General features: G+C 43.4%; 1 protein-coding gene across 1 annotated transcript in view; it reads right to left on the reverse strand.

The window, feature by feature from the left end:
• Nucleotides 1–4,113: 4,113 nt before the first annotated feature.
• The window catches only part of LOC308282715 (uncharacterized protein), a gene marked incomplete at its 3' end in the record, with an annotated part of 52,729 nt that continues 34,245 nt past the window's right edge, over nucleotides 4,114–22,597 (reverse strand). Inside the window, exons 2-7 of the mRNA XM_080723105.1 lie at nucleotides 21,806–21,859; nucleotides 18,511–18,591; nucleotides 10,352–10,382; nucleotides 8,710–8,784; nucleotides 5,757–6,025; nucleotides 4,114–4,644 (exon numbers count right to left, since the gene is read on the reverse strand). Of these exons, the coding sequence (XP_080579231.1) occupies nucleotides 4,114–4,644; nucleotides 5,757–6,025; nucleotides 8,710–8,784; nucleotides 10,352–10,382; nucleotides 18,511–18,591; nucleotides 21,806–21,850 (1,032 nt within the window). The 5' untranslated portion in view covers nucleotides 21,851–21,859. The remainder of the gene's footprint in view (nucleotides 4,645–5,756; nucleotides 6,026–8,709; nucleotides 8,785–10,351; nucleotides 10,383–18,510; nucleotides 18,592–21,805; nucleotides 21,860–22,597) is intronic.

A 22,597-nucleotide genomic window follows, 5' to 3' on the forward strand; every position in this document is an offset into this window, starting at 1 on the left:
GTTAATCAAAATGAATTTAATCAATGATACAAAAATAAATTGTTTTGATAAAATACTTGATTTGGGAGTAAAAGACTGAAATGTATGAGACAAATATTGTACATTTACTCCACTACAATTATTTGAAAACTTTAGTTACTACTGTAGTTACCTTACTCTTACTTGCAACAGTAAGAATTTCAGTATTGATACTTTTACTTAAAGGACAACTTCACCACTTTTCAACCTATCTTCATATAATTGGTCCTCACTAATATTTATGATAAAATATAGCATTTTTTCCCCACCTAATCGGTCTGTGTCCCATAGGAGGGCTGTGGGCAGTTCAGAAATCTGTCTGCCATTGACATCATCAATGGGGAATCCAAGCTAATAAACTGCAGGCTTTCTATTCCTTAAAAGTTGCATCGTTATAATGCAAGCCAATGTTCTCGTGATAATAAAAATCTTAATATTTTAAAAAGAAAATCTTGAAAAAAAAAGACTCAGAGAACAATGAAATGACCCACCTGGTTGTGAGCGGTGCGGTCTGTGTGGTGATGTTGATGCCTCAGTCATTCTAGATGTCTAGATGTAGATGATAAGCTCAGTGTCTGTAGCAAAGGACATCTCTACTCCCTGTCCCCTGGCTTACGTGACAATGTAAGTCCCTCTCCACAAGTAAGCAGCAGTACATATTGTCGCTTATTACACTATGACTGGAGCGTGTCACGCCATGCTATTAGTGTTAAGGAAAATATTATCTATAGGCACACGATTGACACTAGCCTACTGTAACTACTCCATTGTCCAGGATAATAGATTGGATCCATTTATAATAAATTACTATATTGTCATAAAAATATAAAGTGCAGCGCATCATGAAACATTCTGACTTCGTCTGCTATTTATTTATAAAGTTTAGATTTCTTTCTCTTTCTTTCTCTCTGTTCTTTTCTTTAAAAGAAACGAAATAAAAACTAAGCTATGATGGCTAAAACAATGACTAAATATATTGTCAATTTGGTCAACAAATAAAAACTAGACAAATATATAGTGGTTCTCAAAACATTTCAAATCAAGGATCTGCCCCAAATTTTTATATTTTATTGGCTGTGGACCCCCATCTGAAAATGGTTGCCAGGGATCTCCAAAAGATTTTTGTTTTAAAAAAAATATATCAATATGATTCAACATTTTCGATATTCTTCAAAATATTTAACAAAATAGCAGATGTAAAAGCTTGCAGCACCCCCGAAGAACCTCTGGGGGTCCCCAGAGCCCACTTTGCGAACCACTACTGTGTACCAAGTTTGGATTCATGACATAAATAAAGACATGAAGAAATGAAAAGTCTCAAATACACTTTGTTTTATGATCATACATTCACTCGATACATTGAATAAACATTAGCCCTCACTTATTACAGTATTAGGTTCTTTTACACACTGAAAGAGATGGACGGCAACTTATGCTTGCGTACATGCAGGGGTGTCGCACCAAATTCTGGGCCCTGGGTACAAGGATTCACAGCGGGCCCCCCGTGAATGTTCTTCATAGGGGGAGGGGGTTTAACCCATTATTTTGTGCTTTAACAATTGAAAAATAGCAGATATACTAGCTCACAGCGCATCTACAAATATTTCGTTCCAGGGACCCCCCAGAAGCAAAATTTGAGTCACCAATGTTAGCTTAAAAAACTACATAATAATTACATTTTCAAAAATGCTGTGAGCTTGTATATCTGCTATTTTTCAATAGCTAAAGTTACTAGGGCCCCTCACCTTGGGCCCTAGTAACTCAGTCCCACTCCCCCCCCCCCCCCCCTTGTGACGCCCCTGACAGCAACTTATGCATGCGTACGTACATGCCCCATGTTCAGTGGTGGAAATATTGTACTTTAATTTTCTCCACCACATTTATTTGAAAACTTACCTTTTTTTTTTTACAAGTTACTGGTTACTTTTTAGATTTTAATTATTATTACAAAACATACTGTACATTACCCACTTCAGGCCTACAGTACATACATTTAGTAGGCTATATTGTGAGCTTGTAGATAGATCTGCTAATTTCTAAAGATTTGAAAGAACTTGAAATGGGACTTTGTGCATGAGTAGCCTACTTTTACTTATTAGGTACTTTAAGCACATTTTGATGCCAATACCTTTGTACTTTTACTCAAGTACATTTTGAATAACAGACTTTTACAACAGAGTACTCTTCCATATTGCCGTATTAATATACGTTTACTTAAGCAAAACATTTGATTACCTTTTCCACCACTGCCCATGTTCATACAGTTATCGATTTACTATTGTTACCTTATTATGAATTACCTCTCAGCCAGTCTAGTGGTAGATTTGTTAATGTAACGGCAAAGAATGACACATTGTGCAGACTGAAAATGTATACTGTACTGTACTGTACTGTACTGTACTGTACTGTAAAGCCCTTTGCACACAGGCGCGTTTAACCGCACGGATAAAACGGACAATATAACTTTTTGAAAAGAAAACAATGATTCTCTATGAACTCATGCACACCGGCTCCGAATTAGCCGTGCGACGAGTGGCTGCCGCCGTGCGTTTTTTTCTCGATCGAACCCAGTTCGATTCGTGCGTCTTGTCGCATGCGGTAAAAAACTCATCACTCCTTTTATGACTCCTTTTTGGATCCGCAGCGTCGATTCCGCACAGCCTTGCACACCAAATCCAATGCGTTTTATTCATGCCGCAAACGAAAAAAACGCAACTGTCCTGTGTGCAAAGGGCTTAAGTGTCCTTAAAGAATTGTGCTTTTCTGTGCACGAGCTTGCACTGGATACAATGAACTGCAGCATGTATGAACTCAAGGCTTGACAGAACGTCATATGATATTAAAAGCTTATTTGGACCAAGGGTAGTATTAAAACAATTGCGCAAAAAACAAATATATATGCTCGCTCTAATCAACATCTTTGGCTCCCCCCTCCTCAACATTCATTGAGCAGATGCTGCTAAAAACACAGTGTCTCTACTCTCTTTAGCTGTGGATCGAGTCCCACGTTGGAGGGACAAGAAAAGGACCTTGAAATTAGAGCGCTCTTGGCATCCTGGCAGTAGCTGATGTTGTTGTAATTCCTTGCTCCGTCCACTGGGGGGTAGAAGTGGTTTGTGACAGAGCCTTACAGCTATTTTGAGTTCATAGCTGCTGTAAGGAGCAAAAAAGGAAAAGGAAAAAGGAAAAAAATACACAATAGTGGTCTTTTCCTTTGGCACGATGACATAAAAAGGGTTACAAAGGCACAATGGTACACTAGAATGAGCTGAGAATAACGAGACAGCTTGAGCAACTATCCGTCCAAACCCTCAGGCCATGCAGGCCCTCCAAAAAAATAAAATAAAATACAACAACCATTCAACTCCACATCATTGTACGCACAAAGTCCCCTGGAGCCCATGTTGTGTCATTAATTAAGTAGATTTAGCCCTTCATTCAAACCGAGGCACCATTGCAGCAAAGAAATGGAAGTCATGAGGATAGATTCAGGGGTCATTGCCATGTTTGCTTGTGCTGGGCATTTTTGCCAAGATTACATTTTTTCCACTGACATAGAAAATGAGCGGATAATTACAAGAAACACATAGAGCTGGCTCTGAATGACCATAACAGGTCTGTAACTCTGAGAGGGTCTATTTGGTTCCATTTGTACACTCTCAGTGTTATGGTGGTCCTTGCAAATAAAACCTTTCAAAACCACTAGTACCAGTGGACTCACAATGTGCCACGTAGAGTCGTAGTAAATAAGCGTCATACATATTCAGAAGAAAAGCTGGAGACTTTGACCTTCAGCAATCGGGTCTTATGATCAAAACAAGAACATTATAATGGTGTGTGTAAAACAGAAATTCTAAGATTTGCATAGAAGGAAGCATGAGGTCAGTCCGTTACTCTCCCCAGGTTGGCATGAGGGAGTGTAGCGCCCAGGATTACATTAGATAATTGGCACTGGGTGAAAAATGGGTTGTAAAAATCGTGGGATAAAGATTTTGATGAGGGCAAGTCTATGCCACGGGACACATTTGTCCGCGTACGGACACATTGATGACCCCTGCATCTCTCTCTCTCTCTCCCCCCCCCTCTCTGTGTTGTTCACATGACGGAGCAGCACTGACAGGCCTTGCGTTTGGGCGTTCCGTGCTCCTCGTCCTCGCCGGGGCTCTGAGGAGCCCCCGCCTCCCCCCCATCCGCCTCTCCCTCGGCCGGGCCTTTCAGTGTGTTCAGAGGGATGTCCTGGAACACTCCCTCGTGGGCCGACGGCTCCTTCGGGCCCTCGCCGTTGGACCGGGGTCCAGATGGCGGCGGCGACGACGCGGCCACCACGGGCCCCAGCACCTTCTCCTCGCCATCGTCGGTGATGACGACCCGCTCCACGGTGAGGGCGCCATCTCCCTCCTCCTCTTCCTCCTCCTCATCCTCCTGGCCCTCGGCGTAGCCCATGAAGGTGAGCGTGACGGGGCCGTCCTCCATGCGGTACTCGGCCCCGGTGAACTCGTCCGCCGTTCCCGCCACCTCTCTGACCACCACCGTCACGTCTTGTTCCTCCTCCTCCTCGTCGGCGTCATCGGCGCCTCCTCCTCGGGCTCGGCCGCCGGTCGCTCCCGCCTCAGCTCCGAAGTAGGGCTGCTGTCACGGTTAGAACATTTAAACGTTGACGATTTAATTGTTTACAATTTAGGCATTTTATTTAGCAGACACTCTTAATCCAGAGCGACTTACAATAAGCAAGGTAATACATCAATACATCAACATCAATACATCAAATGCATAGAAATATCAATCTAGACAAAATAACGTAGTTAGACCAAGCAGTAAAAAGTTATATATAAAACCTAAAAAATGCTATCTAGCTTTCATGTATGGTCATTGGGGGTAGGCGTTGAATTGTTTGTTTGCTTTTTTGGCGTGGAACATTGGAACGTCTTAATTTCTGTTTGCCTTTTGGGCTTCATGATGAAACATCGTACAGGGCAGATATGACAAATAACTTAAATACTATAGAAGTTAACTCATTGTCTGCCTGACACAAGTTTCCCGAGCTGTTTTTTTTACGCTGGATGGCACTGTTCGCTAGCCTATGGGTCACCACTTATTTCCCGGGGTTGCCTGGGGATCACACGTCCATGATGTAACCGGGAAAAAAAAGTATTTCCTCGTCTTTAAGAGGCGATGGAGCGAGAGCCTCTATCTTTCAAATGGACGGTCGCGTATGGACCAGGATTATTTGCCAACTCCACAACACCTGTGTCTTTCAAGGGCTGAAAAATACTCCGAAAGCTGGCAGCCTGGATGAAATAAATGTGTCATACATATCGTCACTGTCAGGCAGAAATCTCCTAGTTTCAATTTTGCAAGTTTTCTCGTAAAGTAAAGCCCTGCTTCATCACACAAGACTGTCGCTAGTAGAAATAGCAGATCTACAAGCACGAGGCGTTGTGTTCTTGTAGATCAGCTATTTTCACTAGTTTAAATTCTTTTTAAAGGATGGATACAAAAGGAACATTTTTGGACTTACAAGGTTTCCATCCGACAACAACGATATATTTTGAAAAAAAGGTTCACTGAGGAGACTCACACCAGAGAAAAACCTTTCCATTTTTTCAGTGATTCAAGTACGCTGGACAGACACCAGTTTGTCCACACCAGTGAAAAACCTTTTCACTGTATAGTAAACAGTGTGACAAAAGTTTCAGTCGGACAGATAAATTGAAGGTGCTGTCAAAACTAACACTGACCTTGGCGTCTTCCTGCGGCGGTGGTGGCGTCACGGTGACGTCATCCAACAGCACCGTCATGCCCACGTCGTCCACGGCGCTGAGGATCTGTCCCAGCTCCTCCGCTGACGGTGCGCCCCGCCCCACGGCGTGCACGCTCTTCCTGCCGTCGTCGAACACCGGCACCGTCATGTCCGGCTGCTCCGCCGACGACACGGGCGCCACGGAGCGCACCACGGTGGCGCCCGTCTTGGGGTCCCTCTCCACCTGGACCGCCACCATGCCCAGCACTGTGCGGAGGGAAACAAAAGAGTGTTTTCAGACAATAACGTCTTTTAGTTCGACTGGATCTCTTCTCCGCTTGTCCCTCCCTAACATTTTAGTCCATGTTTTAGTTGTTGAAGAAATTGACAATATGTTTAGTCTTAGTTTTAGTCATGATTTGTCAGTGAAAAAAGATAGTCGGCGAACATTCTTCGTCATAGTTTTAGTCGACGAAATTAACACTGATGAAGAGAGGATGTTTAATGGTGTTATTGCCAGAACCCTTCAAGAGATTATGGGTCTTAGTTGGCTTCAATTAATTAATTGTGAAGCCGAGGTCACAACTCGTCTTGTATTCTTAAATTAGAGCGCTAGACGTGAGGACACAAGCTCTCAAAGGCAAAAATGTACATCAATAATCCAATTGTCTCTCCGATAGATTTAAAGTCATTCATAGTCCAGGTCAGGATAAGACTTCATTTGCAGCAAATGAAACTGTCTCTAAATATGCCGTGTCCATTAACCACTTGAACCCTAGTGTCCCTATTGCGTGGGTAGCGAACCATTTACGAAAAATCTGTGAAAATAGCCGACTTGCAAGCCCTGGAAATTGGCCGATCTGTTGCGACGCGTTATGAGCTTTTAGATCAGCCATTTTTGGCAAAGATATTTGGTGAAGAGGGGGAAAAAAGGAGCAGACCTTGTATTGAGCCCTGGGGGAACCCAGGTCAACTAAGTAAACAGTAGGCCTTAGGGTTTATTAAAGCCATAAATAAAAGACAAAGTCCTATGAACGTTAATGCAAGAACACTGTTCTCTTTCAGAGCTGTCAGTGGTGTGATGATGGCTAAGATGCTTTGCTTCTGGAGCTACACAGGCTGAGTGGACACTTGTACTTCTCTCCTACCTTCGGAAACTCTCTCTGTCTCTCTCGTGTCACTACAGAGCTACAGTACATGGGCAGCAGGCAGCGGTGCATTCCTTCTATTTTTCTATTTGTTCCCCCCTTTCCACCGTTGCTCCAAGTCTATCGCTTACGTCCTCCGGTGGACATGAAAAATTAACGGACAGAAATAACAAAGTGGTCTAAATATAACGTCAGCGCTGCGGGCCGCGCTTCACTCCGCGCTTCACTCCGCGCTTCATCGTTAGTTCCTACCCTGAAGGAAGACGACGGTGGAGGCGGGCAGCATGGGGAATATATATTCTGTATAATTATATAGATTATTTTAATAAAATGGGTTTGAGAGGCCAAAAGAAAATGCAGTCAGGACTGCAGACTCACTCCCCATTTTCTGACGCGGTATCCCTTGTTGTCTCATTTTCATAGATGCTATGCAGATACAGCATATATCGTCTGTTGTCAGGCAGAAACCTCCTACAGTATCTCCACATTCTAACCGTTTGAGTTTGTTCGTAATTTAACATCCTACTTTGATCGTACTACAGCGTCACACAAGAGCATCCAAAGTAGCAGATCTGACAGCTCGAAGCACGGCTCGAAGCGACAAGTTTTGATCTTGTAGATCTGCTACTTTAGGACACAAGACAGAGGCTATTATGTTGGTTACTTGTTCACATGTTATTTAGATGTGTTTCGCTTGACCGCAGATGTTATTAATGTAGTATGTTGCATATAGAGAGTTGCTGGGTTTGATGTTTCCTGGTGTAGTTCCTTTGAAGGATTACGTTGTTGTCTTTGCATGTGACTATTTTCACTGTTTGTTTTTGAGCAGTGCTATTAGCACTGCTCAAAAACAGTCGTTGGAGCGGTTAAACCGCTCCAACGTCTGGTAGGTTCCTATGTCCGTATGAGTACAAAAACTAACATCATACAAGACTAACGTCATAGAAAGTATGCAGAGACCGACATACCATGCGCACAGTTGTGATTTGTTTTCCCAACGCAGATGTAAACAAGGGAGGTGACATTGGAAGGACTCGTCACTCTTCTTTCCCCCGGAAAAAAAATAACATTGTAACCGCAATCTTCCGTTCAAAAATTATGGGCCTTTGAATATAGCTTGTTTTCACCAAAGATCCAATCTGGGAAAAAAAATCAGATGGGTGTCCGTCCGTGGCCAAATACACGGAAAGGTTTGAGAACTACTGGTTTAGCCCTCTAAGGCCCAAATATAGAAATACTTGAAATAAAAAATTGAAAAAAATCAGATGGTGTTGTAGGAGTCCTAATAAGAGGAAAATGTAATGTTTTTTTCAAAAACATGTTTTTGTAAGGTTTTATAGCCATAAATCATAAATCATAAATCATGCTCTAATTTACATATGGGGGATATTTTTCACAATAATAACATATGTACATGTTCTAGACATTCTAATGATCACCCAAAAAAATAGTACAGGCATTTTACTTATGTTTTTGTAAGGAATAGCTTCCATGAAAAAGTGAGATGTTGTTGAATGTCAGCCCCTGTGGGGGGTATTTATATGCAAATATTGTGGCCAATGGCATTCTAATACTAAACAATAGAATCCAATGGTGATGTTTAGGTGGTAGGGGCAGCTAAAATAAAATGATTTAAACCTTTTTTTGGACAAAATACAAACGTTGTAATATTACAACAGTGGGCCTTAGAGGGTTAGAAAGCATTTCTAAAGCATTTCACACACACATTTCTGCAGGAGACACACACACATTTGTAGTGTGTGTCTCCTGCTCTACCATAAAAAGTGTTATCTGCTGGGTTACCTGATCGCCCGTCCTGCCGGCTCTCGTGGAACATCCTCTCTATCACCTGGAGCGGGTCTTCACCTGCGGCGATCACTGGAGAGGAGAAGAGAGAGTTTTTAAGAGTAACTCTAAAGAGTGTGGAAATGCACCCATAAAAACGGAACCACAAACCAAAAATGTCATAGAAATAAATAGATCTGTTAACTCATTTAGATCTGAGGCCGGTTCTAAAAGCGGCTTCTAAATTCTGATTCTTCCCCAGTTTGGGAACCACTGTGCTGCAATATACTGTGCATAGCAACATCTACGCACAGAGGTGTTCCCGGCTTGAAAGGTAAATAAAATACATTTCCGGTTACTGCGTCGTCCATTTCTCTAAACGTTGAGTGCAACGTTTAGTTTAGACATTGTGTGTTTGTTAAATGGCTTTCATGTTGGATATGGCATAAAATGAAAGCTGTGAGCCTTTGATTAGACGTCAGTCGGTTATAGAGCGGAGCGGTCATTATGCAGAAGTAAAACATCACTGAATTCAGTGATCGACCAATCAGAATCAAACATTCAACCAAGTTGTGTAATAATATATAATAAAATACTGTAGGTGTTCCAGTTCTTAAAGGAGTAGTTCACCCCCCCAACATGACCTTTTTCTATAGTCACACCATGGAGACTTGAGTTCAATAACATATTTCTGTATTCGTCGCATTCATAAGACAAACCATTATAGTAAATATATCCCCATTGATTCTGGATTGGGGACCCAAATGGGCTTAATGCAGTTCCCTGGCCTAGATGGGGATCCAAATACACGGCCCTGGATGGGGACCCAAATGCTTTTGGGTCAGAATCAATGGGGGTAAATTTACTGTAATACATTTTTTGTCTTAGGAATGCGACAAATACAAAACTTTTTTTTTTGAACTCAAGTCTCTATGGTGTGGCTAATCAATAGAAAGAAAGTCATTTTGGGAGTGAACTGAACTCCTTTAAAGGTCTGTAACTCTGGGAGTGAACAATTTGTAAGACTCCTGAAGTTAAACTACTGTAACACTCAGGACTTTGCTGTGTACATTTATTCACACCATGCATTCAACCTTCAGTGCTGCATGCATATTGCATGCAGAATGTCTGTTATGTCATGCCAGTTATGTTAGAACGCTCTCCCCGGCTGTGTCTCCATTCTGTGCACCATGTTTTCAGTGCTTATCCCACAGGCGAAGCCTCAGTCACCGTGAAGCGTGGGGTATTTTTTTTTGCAAACATTATAGCGTTTAAAACATTGTTTCTACCACTTTTTGTAGCCACATGTTCAGATACTGGATTCTGATTGGCTTAAAACAGTGGTAAATCAGTCAACAACTTTGAGTTGGCTCATGGACCCCGCCCACTGTTGTGTTGCATGATTGTAACTAAATAACCTTGCAAGTTACAACTGTGTTTTCTTTCATTTATATGGTAGAAGTGGTAGAAAAGCAATTTACCATTCGAGGGTCGTAGGTTGTTGGCTTCGCCTCGTGCCACAACCTTGAAACAGTGGTAAATCAGCCAACAACGCACTCCCTCTCATGGTAAATGGCTTACATTCTTCATGAGACACACCCAAAACGAGGCTGACCAATCAGTAAACACGCTCATTCGGCCGGGTTTGGCTCCGTCTTACCTTGTCTCAGGAGATCCTCGTCGTCGTCGGCCTACGGGTGGGGAGGAGAGACAATTTTAGTTTGCTCGCCAAAGTCAGAAACTCAGCACGGTTATCCACTCTATGACCTTAACCCCCCCCCCCCCCCGCCACCACCATTAAACCCCCCATTACACACACTATGCAGAACCCCACCCAGCTTCACGCCCTGCCATAAATATTTCAGTCACCATCAGCAAAGCCGTTCAGACTCGCGGCTCAGAACCCCCCGTCACGCGCTGAGAGCTCCTTTATTTTACCCATCAGCCATTCCTCCATTCCAATCTGGCCGCGTTCCGCGACTCACTCAAAGTGTGAGCTAAATATGGGACTGTGTGTACAGCGAGGGAGCAGAGCATGTCGTGAATGTGAGAGTTCAAGTGGCGTGTGTGCACCATGCAGTGTTGGGAAATGTTTACGTGAGTGAAAGTATCAATCAATACTGCAATGTAGAAATACTGTTACAAGTAACAGTGTGACTTAAAGTAAAAGTAAAACATTGTTGGCATCAAAATGTAAAGTGCGAAAAGTAAAATATTCATTAGGCAGAAAGTTTTATAGATAATAATCTTTTGATAATAGCAGATCTACAAGCTCACAATGTGTCGCATTTCGAGCTTGGCCAAAATGTATATAGGGCTGAAGTGGTTACTGTATGTGTTAATTATCAAGATCTACAAAGTAACTAGTAACTAAAGTTTTCACTTAATTGTAATCGAGTAAAAGTACAATATTTGCCTCTGAGATGTAGTGGAGTAGAAGTAAAAGTACTGAAGATTGGAAATAATCCAGTAAAGTAAAAAATTTCCTCAAAAGTGTACTTAAGTACAGTACTTGGGTAAATGTACTTAGTGACTTTACACCACCTGTACCATGTGCTTAATGCAGTTCCATGCCCATTATGGACAAGCCAGTGGGCCTATATCATGTGACGTCTCTCTGCCCTGTGGACCAATCATGTGATGTCTCTGCCCAGTATAGACAAGCCAGTGGCCAATCATGTGATGTCTCTGCCCAGTATAGACAAGCCAGTGGCCAATCATGTGATGTCTCTGCTCAGTATAGACCAGAGTTGTAGAAGAGAGAGTTACGTCACTTACGTCGACTCCCATAGTAAGCGTGTACTCTATGGTGGGAAGCTAACTTAGCCTAGCTTACTGGAGCCTGTTCTCATTCTTAGCGAGCCTCTGCCCCGTCCGCCCCCATTCAGTTTTCACTCGCTGGTAAGTAGACTAAATTAACGTCTTTTTCACTCTTTTAATAATGTTATCTACCTTAGAGAGGCCCGTGAATGCGTTACAATGGTGAAAAGGACGTGATTTGGTCTACTTCCAGCGATTTTAAATGCCTCGGCTAGAATGGGGGCGGACGGGGCAGAGGCTCGCTAGGAATGAGAACGGCTCCATGCGAAGCCACTTCCGGTCTGCGGCGAGTTCAAAGCGTGACGCCACTCTCATATAGAACGCTCTGGTATAGACAAGCCAGTGGGCCAATCATGTGATGTCTCTCTGCTCAGTGGGCCAGCGCTACTGAAGGATTGGCCCTCTCCACTTAGTGCCCAACCAGCCCAAACATTACCGTAACTATCCTAAAACGGGGCAAAAATAATTTGGTTTAAAATGAATGAATATATCTTCTTTTTTTTTTGCCCACTGGCCCACTAATGGTCGGCCCACCAGAACATATTCCTGGTATGCCATATGTATGCCAGATGCCCTGTCCGCCCCTGGTTTAAAGCTGCTACAGTACATACTATCTGCCCAAAGTTTATTTTGTGTTAGAAACTATGAACCAGAAAAGCTGTGTGTGTGTGTGTGTGTGTGTGTGTGTGTGTGTGTGTGTGTGTGTGTGTGTGTGTGTGTGTGTGTGTGTGTGTGTGTGTGTGTGCGCACATGCATGTGGGAGAGTGTGCTTGGGCTACACCCGTGTGAGAAACACCCAGATGAGCCCCAGAGAACTGTGTTTGTGTTGTACGAGATTGTGTGTGTGTGTGTGTGTGTGTGTGTGTGTGTGTGTGTGTGTGTGTGTGTGTGTGTTGTACCTGATAGTGGTTGTGTGTGCAGCTGAGTGGATGTGTGTTTTGGTCGGGAGGCGGGGCTGTGCTCTCGTGTTCTCTGACATCTGCTGTCTCTGCTCGCTCCTCGGGCGACTGCTGGCACTCGCTCGCCTCTCTGGTACGCACATGGCACGACACACACACACACACACACACACACACACACACACACACACACGCACACACACACACACACACACACACACACACACACACACACACACACACACACACACACGAGAGAGAGAGAATGGTATCATATCGTCACTGTCAGGAAGAAAACTTTTCGTAAATTAAAGCCCTACTTCATCATACAAGAGAGTTGCACAGAAGTAGTGAAAATAGCCGATCTACAAGCACAAAACGCCTTGCAGTGCGAGGCGTTGTGTGCTTGTAGATTGGCTATTTTCACTAGTTTAAATCATTTTAAAATGATAAATACAAAACGAACAGTTTTGAACATACAGGGTTTCCAACTGACAACAGCGTTATACAGTAAATTGTATGAAACTAAAACATGAAATAATGAAGTTTAGATCTGGGTCTAAAAAGATCCAGTATAACTTTTACCCCAAAGTTCGACCACGCCAATTGCCGATGAGAGCTGATCTTGCCGGCAAGCGACACCGGAGCACGGTGGAGTATAAATTACTTCCAAAGCCGCGAGGATTATGTAAGCGTGCGGCGAATATAGCACACGGCATCAGATGATGGCTGGTCTTTTCAGCGCCCAGCACGACCCCGAATACTTTCCACTACTAGGTAGTGGAAAGTACGAAAGTACCTACAGTAGTTCCCCGAAGGAGGCATCGCTTGCTCCACCTTGTGCCCAAAAAACGAGCGCTCCTGGTCTCAATCTTACTGAATCTCAAAAGAACGGTGACAGAGAGAGAGAGAGAGAGAAGAGTTTCTACCCAACAGCAACAATATGGTGAAGACTACAGGAATGAAAAGGTGTGTGTATTGTGTAAAGGTCTCACTCTGGTGTGTCCTGTAGAGAATCTGGGGTCTCTGGTGTGTCCTGTAGAGGATCAGGGGTCTCGGGCCCCTCGACCACTGCAGACGCGGGGACAGGAGGGGGAGGTGGCTCACTTAACCACTGTTCCCTCAAGCATTTCCTCTGATGGAGAGAGAGACAGAGAGAGAGAGAGAGAGAGAGAGAGAGAGAGAGGGTTGATGATTGGTGGAGATTATCTTGTTGATCTAAACTAGTGTTTCTCTAACTCTGACAGTGTACAAATGGAACCAAATGGACCCGTTAGGTTTCATTTGGTTCCATTTGTATACTGTTAGAGTTATAGACTTGTATGGGTCAATTTGGACCCCCATAAAGGAACCCACAAAGTCCCTGGAATCCACTTTGAGAACCACTGATCTAAACAATGTTTGCTGCAAAGTTGACATGGATTAAAGCAAAATACATTTTCACGACTGAAGATGTTAGTATGACCAAGACCTCCTGTAATGTGCGATATGTGAAACAGTGTGAAAGGGGCCAGATTTGATTATAGTAAATTTACCCCCATTGATTCATCCGGAATCAATGGGGTAAATTTACTATAATCAAATTATTGTCTTAGGAATGCGACAAAACCCCAAAAGATATTATTGAACTCAAGTCTCTATGGCGTGAGTAATCAATGGGGGGGGGGGGGGGGAGTCTTTTTGGGGGTGAACTACTCCTTTAACGCCCTATTTGATACGATACGTTTGGAGCTTTGTCGATCTGCTACTTTTGAATTTGAATCCTTAAACGGTTTCGGATATATGTCATGTTATGCACAAGGACACAGTGTGAGCTGAGCCCATGGTGTCTATTTGCAGATGATGTTTTTCAAAGCACGGCCAATCTGGGGTGATGCAATTCCATGGCAACCCGACAAGTCTGGGATTGATGTGGAGAGATTGTTGTAACAACTCAGATCTACCAGTACAACCTCAAAAAGACTCTGGTTGTACTGGTCAGCTCCCAGTGACCAACAGTAGAGGACTGTGGTTGTACTGGTCAGCTCCCAGTGACCAACAGTAGAAGACTGTGGTTGTACTGGTCAGCTCCCAGTGACCAACAGTAGAAGACTGTGGCTGTACTGGTCAGCTCCCAGTGACCAACAGTAGAAGACTGTGGTTACTGGTCATCTCCCAGTGACCAACAGTAGAAGACTGTGGCTGTACTGGTCAGCTCCCAGTGATCAACAGTAGAAGACTATGGTTGTACTGGTCAGCTCCCAGTGACCAACAGTAGAAGACTATGGTTGTACTGGTCAGCTCCCAGTGACCAACAGTAGAAGACTATGGTTGTAGATAGATAGATAGATCGATACCTTTATTATCCCAAGGGGGAAATTCAGTTGTCCAGTTGTAGCATAGCAGTATACAGTATTTACAAAGTTACAGAGAAGTAAGACAAAAAATAGATAAGAGTAAAAGAAAAAAAAAAAAAAAGAGCAGTACAGTACCAATAAAGAAAAGGTGCATCAATAGAGGGGGCGAATAATATATGTTGTACTGGTCAGCTCCCAGTGACCAACAGTAGAAGACTGTGGTTGTACTGGTCAGCTCCCAGTGACCAACAGTAGAAGACTATGGCTGTACTGATCAGCTCCCAGTGACCAACAGTAGAAGACTATGGCTGTACTGAGCAGTAGTGATGTGTCTTTCATGAGTGATTCCTTCATAAGAATCGAATCATTAGCAAGACTCATGAACGATTCGTTCAAATCCTTGAAATGTGTCGTTCAGGCTTTCGTTCATACCCACACGTCCCCTCCCATTTAATAGCCCCCGGCAAACAGGACGGGAGGCCGGCTGTACGCGCGACGTCATAAAAACGCTCCTGCGATAGCGTTTTTCAAAGGACGATCGCACTATGAACGGTGAACGAATCGTTTGGACAGATCATTACCGTGAACGAAATGATTCGTTCACCGAAATGAACTACTGGGCAGCTCCAAGTGGTCAACAGATAACATGCTTAGTTAAGTGTGCGTGTGCGTGTGTGCGTGTGTGCGCGCGTGCGTGTGTTTGTGTTTGTGTGTGTGCGTGTGTGTGTGCGTGTGTTGACACGCCAGTTCTCCAGGTACAGGCGCCCCCCCTCCCCCCACAGAGAGCCAAGCTGTGACTAATCAGAACATTAGAGCAGGGGTGACATTCAGGTGAGCGATTAGGTACACCTCCTGGCAGTGAATGAGTGCCCCCCCACCACCACCACCACCACCACCACCACCTCAGGCCTGGTAATGTTACGGATCATTTGTGTGGGCGACCAACCTTGGAAATATAATGCCTGCTTGGCTTATAGACGGATGGTTATTTGTACTGTATTTTCAGGGTAGTGTGTGTACCCAGCGGACGGGACTAGAAAGCGTAATGGGGCATATAAGGGGCTGGCGTTCAGCCACAGTGAAAGTTTCTATCCGTCTTGCAGTGGTGTAAAGTAGTACATGTAACTTGATGTAAGGCCCTTTTCCACTGGGCACGATAAAGATAAAGATAACAATAAAAAAATATCGTTTTCAATTGAAGTGGATGGTAGCATCCACACCACAAGGATAAAGCCGTCATAATTGATGTGAACGCAGACATATCGTTATCTTTATCGTGTCCAGTGGGAAAGAAGTATAAGTCAAGAATTGTACTTAAGTACAATTTTGAGGCAATTGTACTTTACTTACTCCAATATCCAATACTGATTTCACATTTTCTTCAACAATTTTGGAAAATAGCAGATCTACTGTATAGCTATTTTCAAAATAGCCAATATACAGTATATACTGTATAGGTTTAAAGTATGCATGAGGCCTAATAGTCGCTTCTTTTGGGCTTGTTTTCATAGACCTGGCTGCTTATTTCTTTAGTAAAATCTGGCAACGCTGCACTCCACTGATGCAGACAGAGGTCCCGCCATGGAATGAGTGAAGTAACACATTTCTAGTCACTGACGAACACAACAGGCTTGATGCGGTAATAGAGAACAGCGCTGGGCTGAACCGTTGAGAGATATAGTAGTAAATCCACTTAAAAAGGCTCCACCCAGGCTATTTAACCCATTAAAGACCCGAGGACCATTCAACAAAATACTTTCTGAATCAGTAGTTCTCAAACTTTTGAGAGTGGATGATGTGTATTTGGAATGCGGACCCCCTGCCCCATCTGGAAAGGTTTTGTGCCAAGGACCACCAGAAGAGAAGATTTGTTTAAAAAAAAGCAATTTTTTTTTAAAGTTTTTTCTTCTTTTTTTCAGATATAGGCCTACAAGCTACAACAATACAACTCAGGGTTCCCCAATAGGCGGCCCGCGCGGGGCTACTGTCTGGCCCACACCAACCCCAGTAATAATGGCGGTATAAGAGCAGCAACAACACTAGTATATCGTCGTTGTCGGGTGGAAATCTCGTATCTCCAAATGTGTACGTTCTTTCGCAAAGTAAAGCTCTGCTTCATCATACAAGGCCGTCGCACAAAAGTAGTGAAAACAGCAGATCTGCAAGCACACAACGCCTCGCGGTGCGAGACGTTGTGTGCTTGTAAATCGTCTGTTTTCACTAGTTTAAATCATTTTTAAACGGTTTTGGACATACAAGATTTTCACCCGACAACGACGATATCCAAACTGTCCCTGGAGTGGCGGGAACGCCACCTTCGCCCCCTGCAATGTTGTGGCCCTCGGCTTGGTACCCTAGACATAATTTGGCCCTTGGGGAAAACTAATTGGGGAACCCTGATATAACTTATACAATTGGGGTGGTTGTATTTGGTCTCCCTGCTCTTCTATTGAGACATAGATGATGTCAAAAGACAATGTCTCACTATAATAGACACAGGATCTGACCTGAATTCTGACCTGATGGTCAAGATTCAATTCATCCCCTGGGCAACCAGGCCGGCTCTATCAGCTCAACGGTTAAAAATAAAATAAAAATGCAAAACTTGTGCAGAGACCCAATCCGGGGTAGAAGAGGAAAGTCCCTACACAAGGAACCTTTTCAGAGATGCAGGCACAGGCACAATTTGACACTGAACGAATCTACGCGTAGGTTTTAAAAAAACAACAGTGTGAATCATTCTTTCTTTTTATAGCCAAAAGGGCTGCTATGGTTTCCTGCCTAAGAGAAACCGAAAGTGCAGATGTCTGATGTATTCATCTTTTGTGTTTGTGGAAACTGCACTGACATTTCGACTGGCCTCTCCCTCTGGCACCTACAGTATCCTGTAAGTGTATAGAGGGTATCTACACATTTTCTAAAGTGACAATTTATGGACTTTTTAATACCTCTAAAATGACAAATTAAACATTGGCCAAATTGTCAAATATTGGATGCAGAAATTGTGAAAATAGCCGATCTACATGCTCACAACGCCAAGGCGAGGCGTTGGACTAAAATGGACTCAAATCTTGTTTTATTTGATGGCCTTCCTACTCTGGCATTTGGCCTTTGTACCCTAAAGAAATTGACAACCCCAAAGGCCAAGTGGCCTTGCCCCTAAAATGATTAAATTCCAGGCCTGGGTTGGGAGGTCCCCAGTTCAAATATGATTATTTGGGGGGTCGGAGCCTGAAAAGCTTGAGAACCACTGAACAAGACGGTCAGCCGCTATGACATTTTACCTAATAATTGCGATTTGACGATTTCATTGTGTGGCATTGTTAGGGGGCTTTGTGAACAAAAAGTAGCACGGGCCAGATACACTTCAAATATCCTGCACAAAGAGATGACTATCTGTCTGACAATGACAGATACCAATCATGAAAATAAATATTGTATTATGGCCAAAATATGCCATATTTATGTATAATTTTACACAAAATGTGTTAAAATATAGTGGAAATTGGCGATCTACAAGCTCACAACGCATGGCGTTGCGATTCACTGGGTATTTACACTATTTTGGAATATGTTTAAAAATACATGAACCTGTCTCAACATGGAAATGATTCTGACGATTATGCGAGAATAATTGCGATTACCTTGAATAATTGTGATTACCTCAAATAATTGCAATTCTGCGATTATGTGTAGTACGGTAATTGTGACAAAGCCTAACGCCTGACGATGGTTTTGAGCCCACGGTGTGACAGAATACTGACCTTCTCCTGGGCCAACTTCAACCATTCGTCTTCGGCCTCTCTCTTCTGTCTCTCCTCTTCTTCCAGCTGCCGACGTCGCTCCTGGTTGAGAGACGGACACAAGGCTTTGAAATGAGAGAGAGGGGGAGACAAAGAAGGCGGGCGTTTTGTAGACTTTTAAGTCATCTCTCTCTGCTGTCTCATAGCAGGAGACGCGTTCCACCCACCACCACCAACACCACACCGAGAAAGCGTGTGTAATGACAAGCCCAAGAAAGTTCCACTTGTGTTTCTTTCCCGATGACGTCCGATTAACGTTCCATTTTGAAGTCTTCTCTAAAATGTGTGTGTTTATTTTGGATCGATTAATTTCCCCGGCAAGGCCATTTGAATGCAGGTTACGGAAACAATATCCACAAATGAACCAGTGAGTTGGTTGTACGTCGCAGTGTTATCTCTGCGGCCTGTGGTTGAAAAGCTGCCGCGCAGTAAAATCCTCAGTGTTCATTTGTAGCGAGTCTACAAATGAAACCTTACATTTGTATACTCTCAGAGTTAACGGTTGGGTCAAAGTGCAGCAGTGATATCTTCTTGGAGGGGGAGGTCTGGGGATAAACTGTCACCACTTTATCTTTACTGTAACGCATTCAAGGGTTGCATTTTCGCTCTCCGGCCGCGTTCAAAACCTCCCTTGTCCGCTTGGCTCTTCAGTCACGCTGCAACACTTGTGACTTTATGCATTTCAATCATTAATCACCGTTGCGTTCTCGGCCCCAATCTGCCCTGATCCGTTTCATGCCGCTCACATTTAAACTTGATGCATGAAAGGCACAGGCTGTTCTCTGTTTATCATGTGAGCAAATCACACTCGCCGCGGTCGCTTATCTCTCTTGACTTGAAATTACACGGCATGAACTCGTTTGACATAATTTACAGAGAGAGATGCAGAGTAGCTGATTCACACAACTTTGTACCTACATCATATCTTGTGGTTATTTTAATTTTTTGACTAGACTCAAATATAGATTGACTTCACATGATCTATGTTCACCTCTTTGACAACAACATCACTACTTACCCCTCTGTAGAGTCCTTTCCGTATAAGACACCTTTCAACAACAGCACAAACTTTGTGGAGCTTGGGATTATATATATATCTCAGACTTTAAGATGGCTTATTAAGTCGGGCCCGTTTCGAACGGGAGGTTTCGGTCCGACGCACACACAGCTCAACAGGAGATCCGATGCTGTGGGGCCAACTGTTACTGCATCGAACTGTAACGCCGAGTGCTTTCAAGATGAGCTCAGAACAGCTGTGGAAAGACGGGTTCCACCCACTTTTAAATAGAACTCTCCGGTTAACACCCCTCTGCAGTCACTGGTCCCTCAAGTCAAGGACTTCCTCTCCGGTGCAAAGCGGTGAGATAGAGAGACAGGAAACAGACGCACAGAGTTGATAAAAGGTACAGAGCGACAGATAGGGGGGGCCGGTGGTACTGTAGGTCGGTATGTATTGTTACTTTAGAGCGCCATCCATTTTTTGTCATGTATGCAAATATGTAAATCTCTCTCCCTACGATGCAGTTAGGAAAACTTGAAAGATCAGCTTCCATTTAATAACACAGATTGAAAATATCAATCAAAATGTTTGAAAATGTGTGAGCATTTTCCAACATGGAAAACGATTATGATGAATATACAAAATAATTGCGATTATCTCAAATAATTGCGAAATGTAAAAGTACTAAGAGTGGTCCATTTCTTAATGGGTTTTAAGCACAGTAAAAAAAATACAGCAGGTAGTTGCCGGTACTTTCCCCTCGCGAGTGTTTCCCTTTAAGCGGAGGAGTCCTCGCCAACAGAGAGACGAGCAGATAGGAGAGAGCAGGGACGTGCTGGGCCCCTGATTCAGCCCGGGAAAAAGAGTTGGAGAGGCCCTCATTGCGCGCTATAGAGAGAGATCTCTCTCTATTGCGCTGCTGCTACTCAAAGATTTGCCATTTCAGATCATGACAAGTGACAAGCCAGTGGGCCAATTATTGTACATGAGTTATATTTCGTCGTTGTCGGGTGGAAACCTTGTATGTCCAAAACCGTTCATTTTGTGTTTATCATTTTAAATTGATTTAAACTAGTGAAAACAGCCGATCTACAAGCACACAACGCCTCGCGCCGCGAGGCGTTGTGTGCTTGTAGATTTGCTGTTTTCACTATACTTTTGTGCAACGGCCTTGTATGATGAAGCAGGGCTTTGCTTTGTGAAAAAATGTATCAGTTTGAAACTTGGAGATACAAGGTTTCTGCCCAATAGTGACGACTTACTTTGTTGGCCGCCCAGACCCCAAAATGGAACGAAGGCCGATATTTTTTTTTTTTTTTTTTTCCTAATGGCCGGCCTGGACCGGCCGGGAATGAACCGGCCGTTCAGGAGTTGTCCCGCTTTTCCCAATGGCCAGCACGTCCCTGGGAGAGAGACGGAGGGTACAGAGAGAGCAGGGGTGCGCACAGGGGTAACGTTCTGTAGACACGCTGATAGCGGAACTGTGTGTGTGTGTGTGTGTGTGTGTGTGTGTGTGTGGGGGGGGGGGTCTCTTGTCCCTGCGGGGAGCCACAGGGTCTCACAGGTCCATGTTCAGGACAGTGTTGCCAGGTTTTGTGAGAGAGATAAGCAACCAAGTCTAGGAAAACAAGAATCCACCATAAGCCGCTTAGAATAAGCAGACATGGCAACACTGGCTCAGCCTTTTCAATTCCCAAAACATGGGGTCTGCTTGTCTTTTCACAGCTGGCTGGTGATGCATGGCCCAGGGACGCCAAACATAACCAGGGTGGAGATGTTTGTCATCGCTGCTGCGATGACATGTTCTAGCCCAGTGTTTCTCAAACATTAAAATTTCAAGGTTTCCCCTTAACTCTGACAGCATACAAATGGAACCAAATGGACCCATTAGGGTCAGACTTGTATGGGATCAATGGATAAGATATTGGACTTTTCACATGGTAAACTCGGGTTCGAATCCTTTGCGTTTCACATGTATTTATTTATTTTATTTTGGGGGGCAGATGACGAACGGGGTAACAGTTCAAGAGGCCTCAAAACCAAAGCAGTCAAAAGAGAGGAAGACACCAAATAGAATGTACTTTGGCTATCTACGATTTAGATTTATGTAGCCTACAGATAGTTTTTTGTTTAATTTTTTCGTTTTTTATCCTCTCTCCCTTTTATAAAAGGAGACTATCACGTATTTCAAGTTTTCTAAACTGCCATGTGAGTGCGAAAGGTTAGGTTAGGTCAGGAGGTGGAAGTAAGACTCACCTCTATGGCCTGTAGTCTCTGCTGGTATTTCTCCACATCGTCCATGGTGACAGTCTGCAAACACAGAGAACATCTACAATTAAATATACATAAATGCAAATGTAAGCATGGTTTTTGTACCACTGTCAGCGCTACAGTATATACTTCATCATATGACTAATAGCGTTGTGAGCTTGTAGATCTGCTGCCATTCGTCCCTTTTTTCCATTTCTTTTGACAAAAAGAGGGACATTAAGATGCATTTTTAATAAAACATTAGATGTTTGGTCAAGACCTTGAGTTTACACTAAAATGGGCTGCAAGTATACTTAAAAAATAAAAACAATAAAACTATCAATGTGATCACTTTTCACACAGTTACAACGAACGAAAATGCTTTTATTGTTCCAACCACTATGCTCTCTATACTAACCTGTTATCTCTCTGCATGGACTGTGAATATGTGTGGGCTCGCTGCAGCAATTGTTTCATCAGGAACATATTATCTAGTTTCATTTTGTCTTTCAATGTCATGTGTTTACAGTTTCAATCTCAACAGAGACCGTGGCAGACGCAATCATCTGCAGACACTGTTGTCTGTGTATCTCCCTCTCTCTAGTTTCAATATGTGGATTGCCTTAAGTTAGATAGTTAGTTAGTTAGTTATTTAGTTTTCTCCCCTTTCCCCCACCTGTGCTCTACTGTAAGTGTCTTTTTAAGTCACAGAAGCACTGACACGGGCTCAGCTAAGGTAGAAGACTCAGAAGAGACAGAGAGGGAGTGTGTCATGCTGTCAAGTTGTTGCACTCTGTT

The sequence above is a fragment of the Nannobrachium achirus genome, assembly GCF_963921795.1.
Source record: "Nannobrachium achirus genome assembly, chromosome: 4".
In the NCBI taxonomy this organism is placed as follows: domain Eukaryota; kingdom Metazoa; phylum Chordata; class Actinopteri; order Myctophiformes; family Myctophidae; genus Nannobrachium; species Nannobrachium achirus.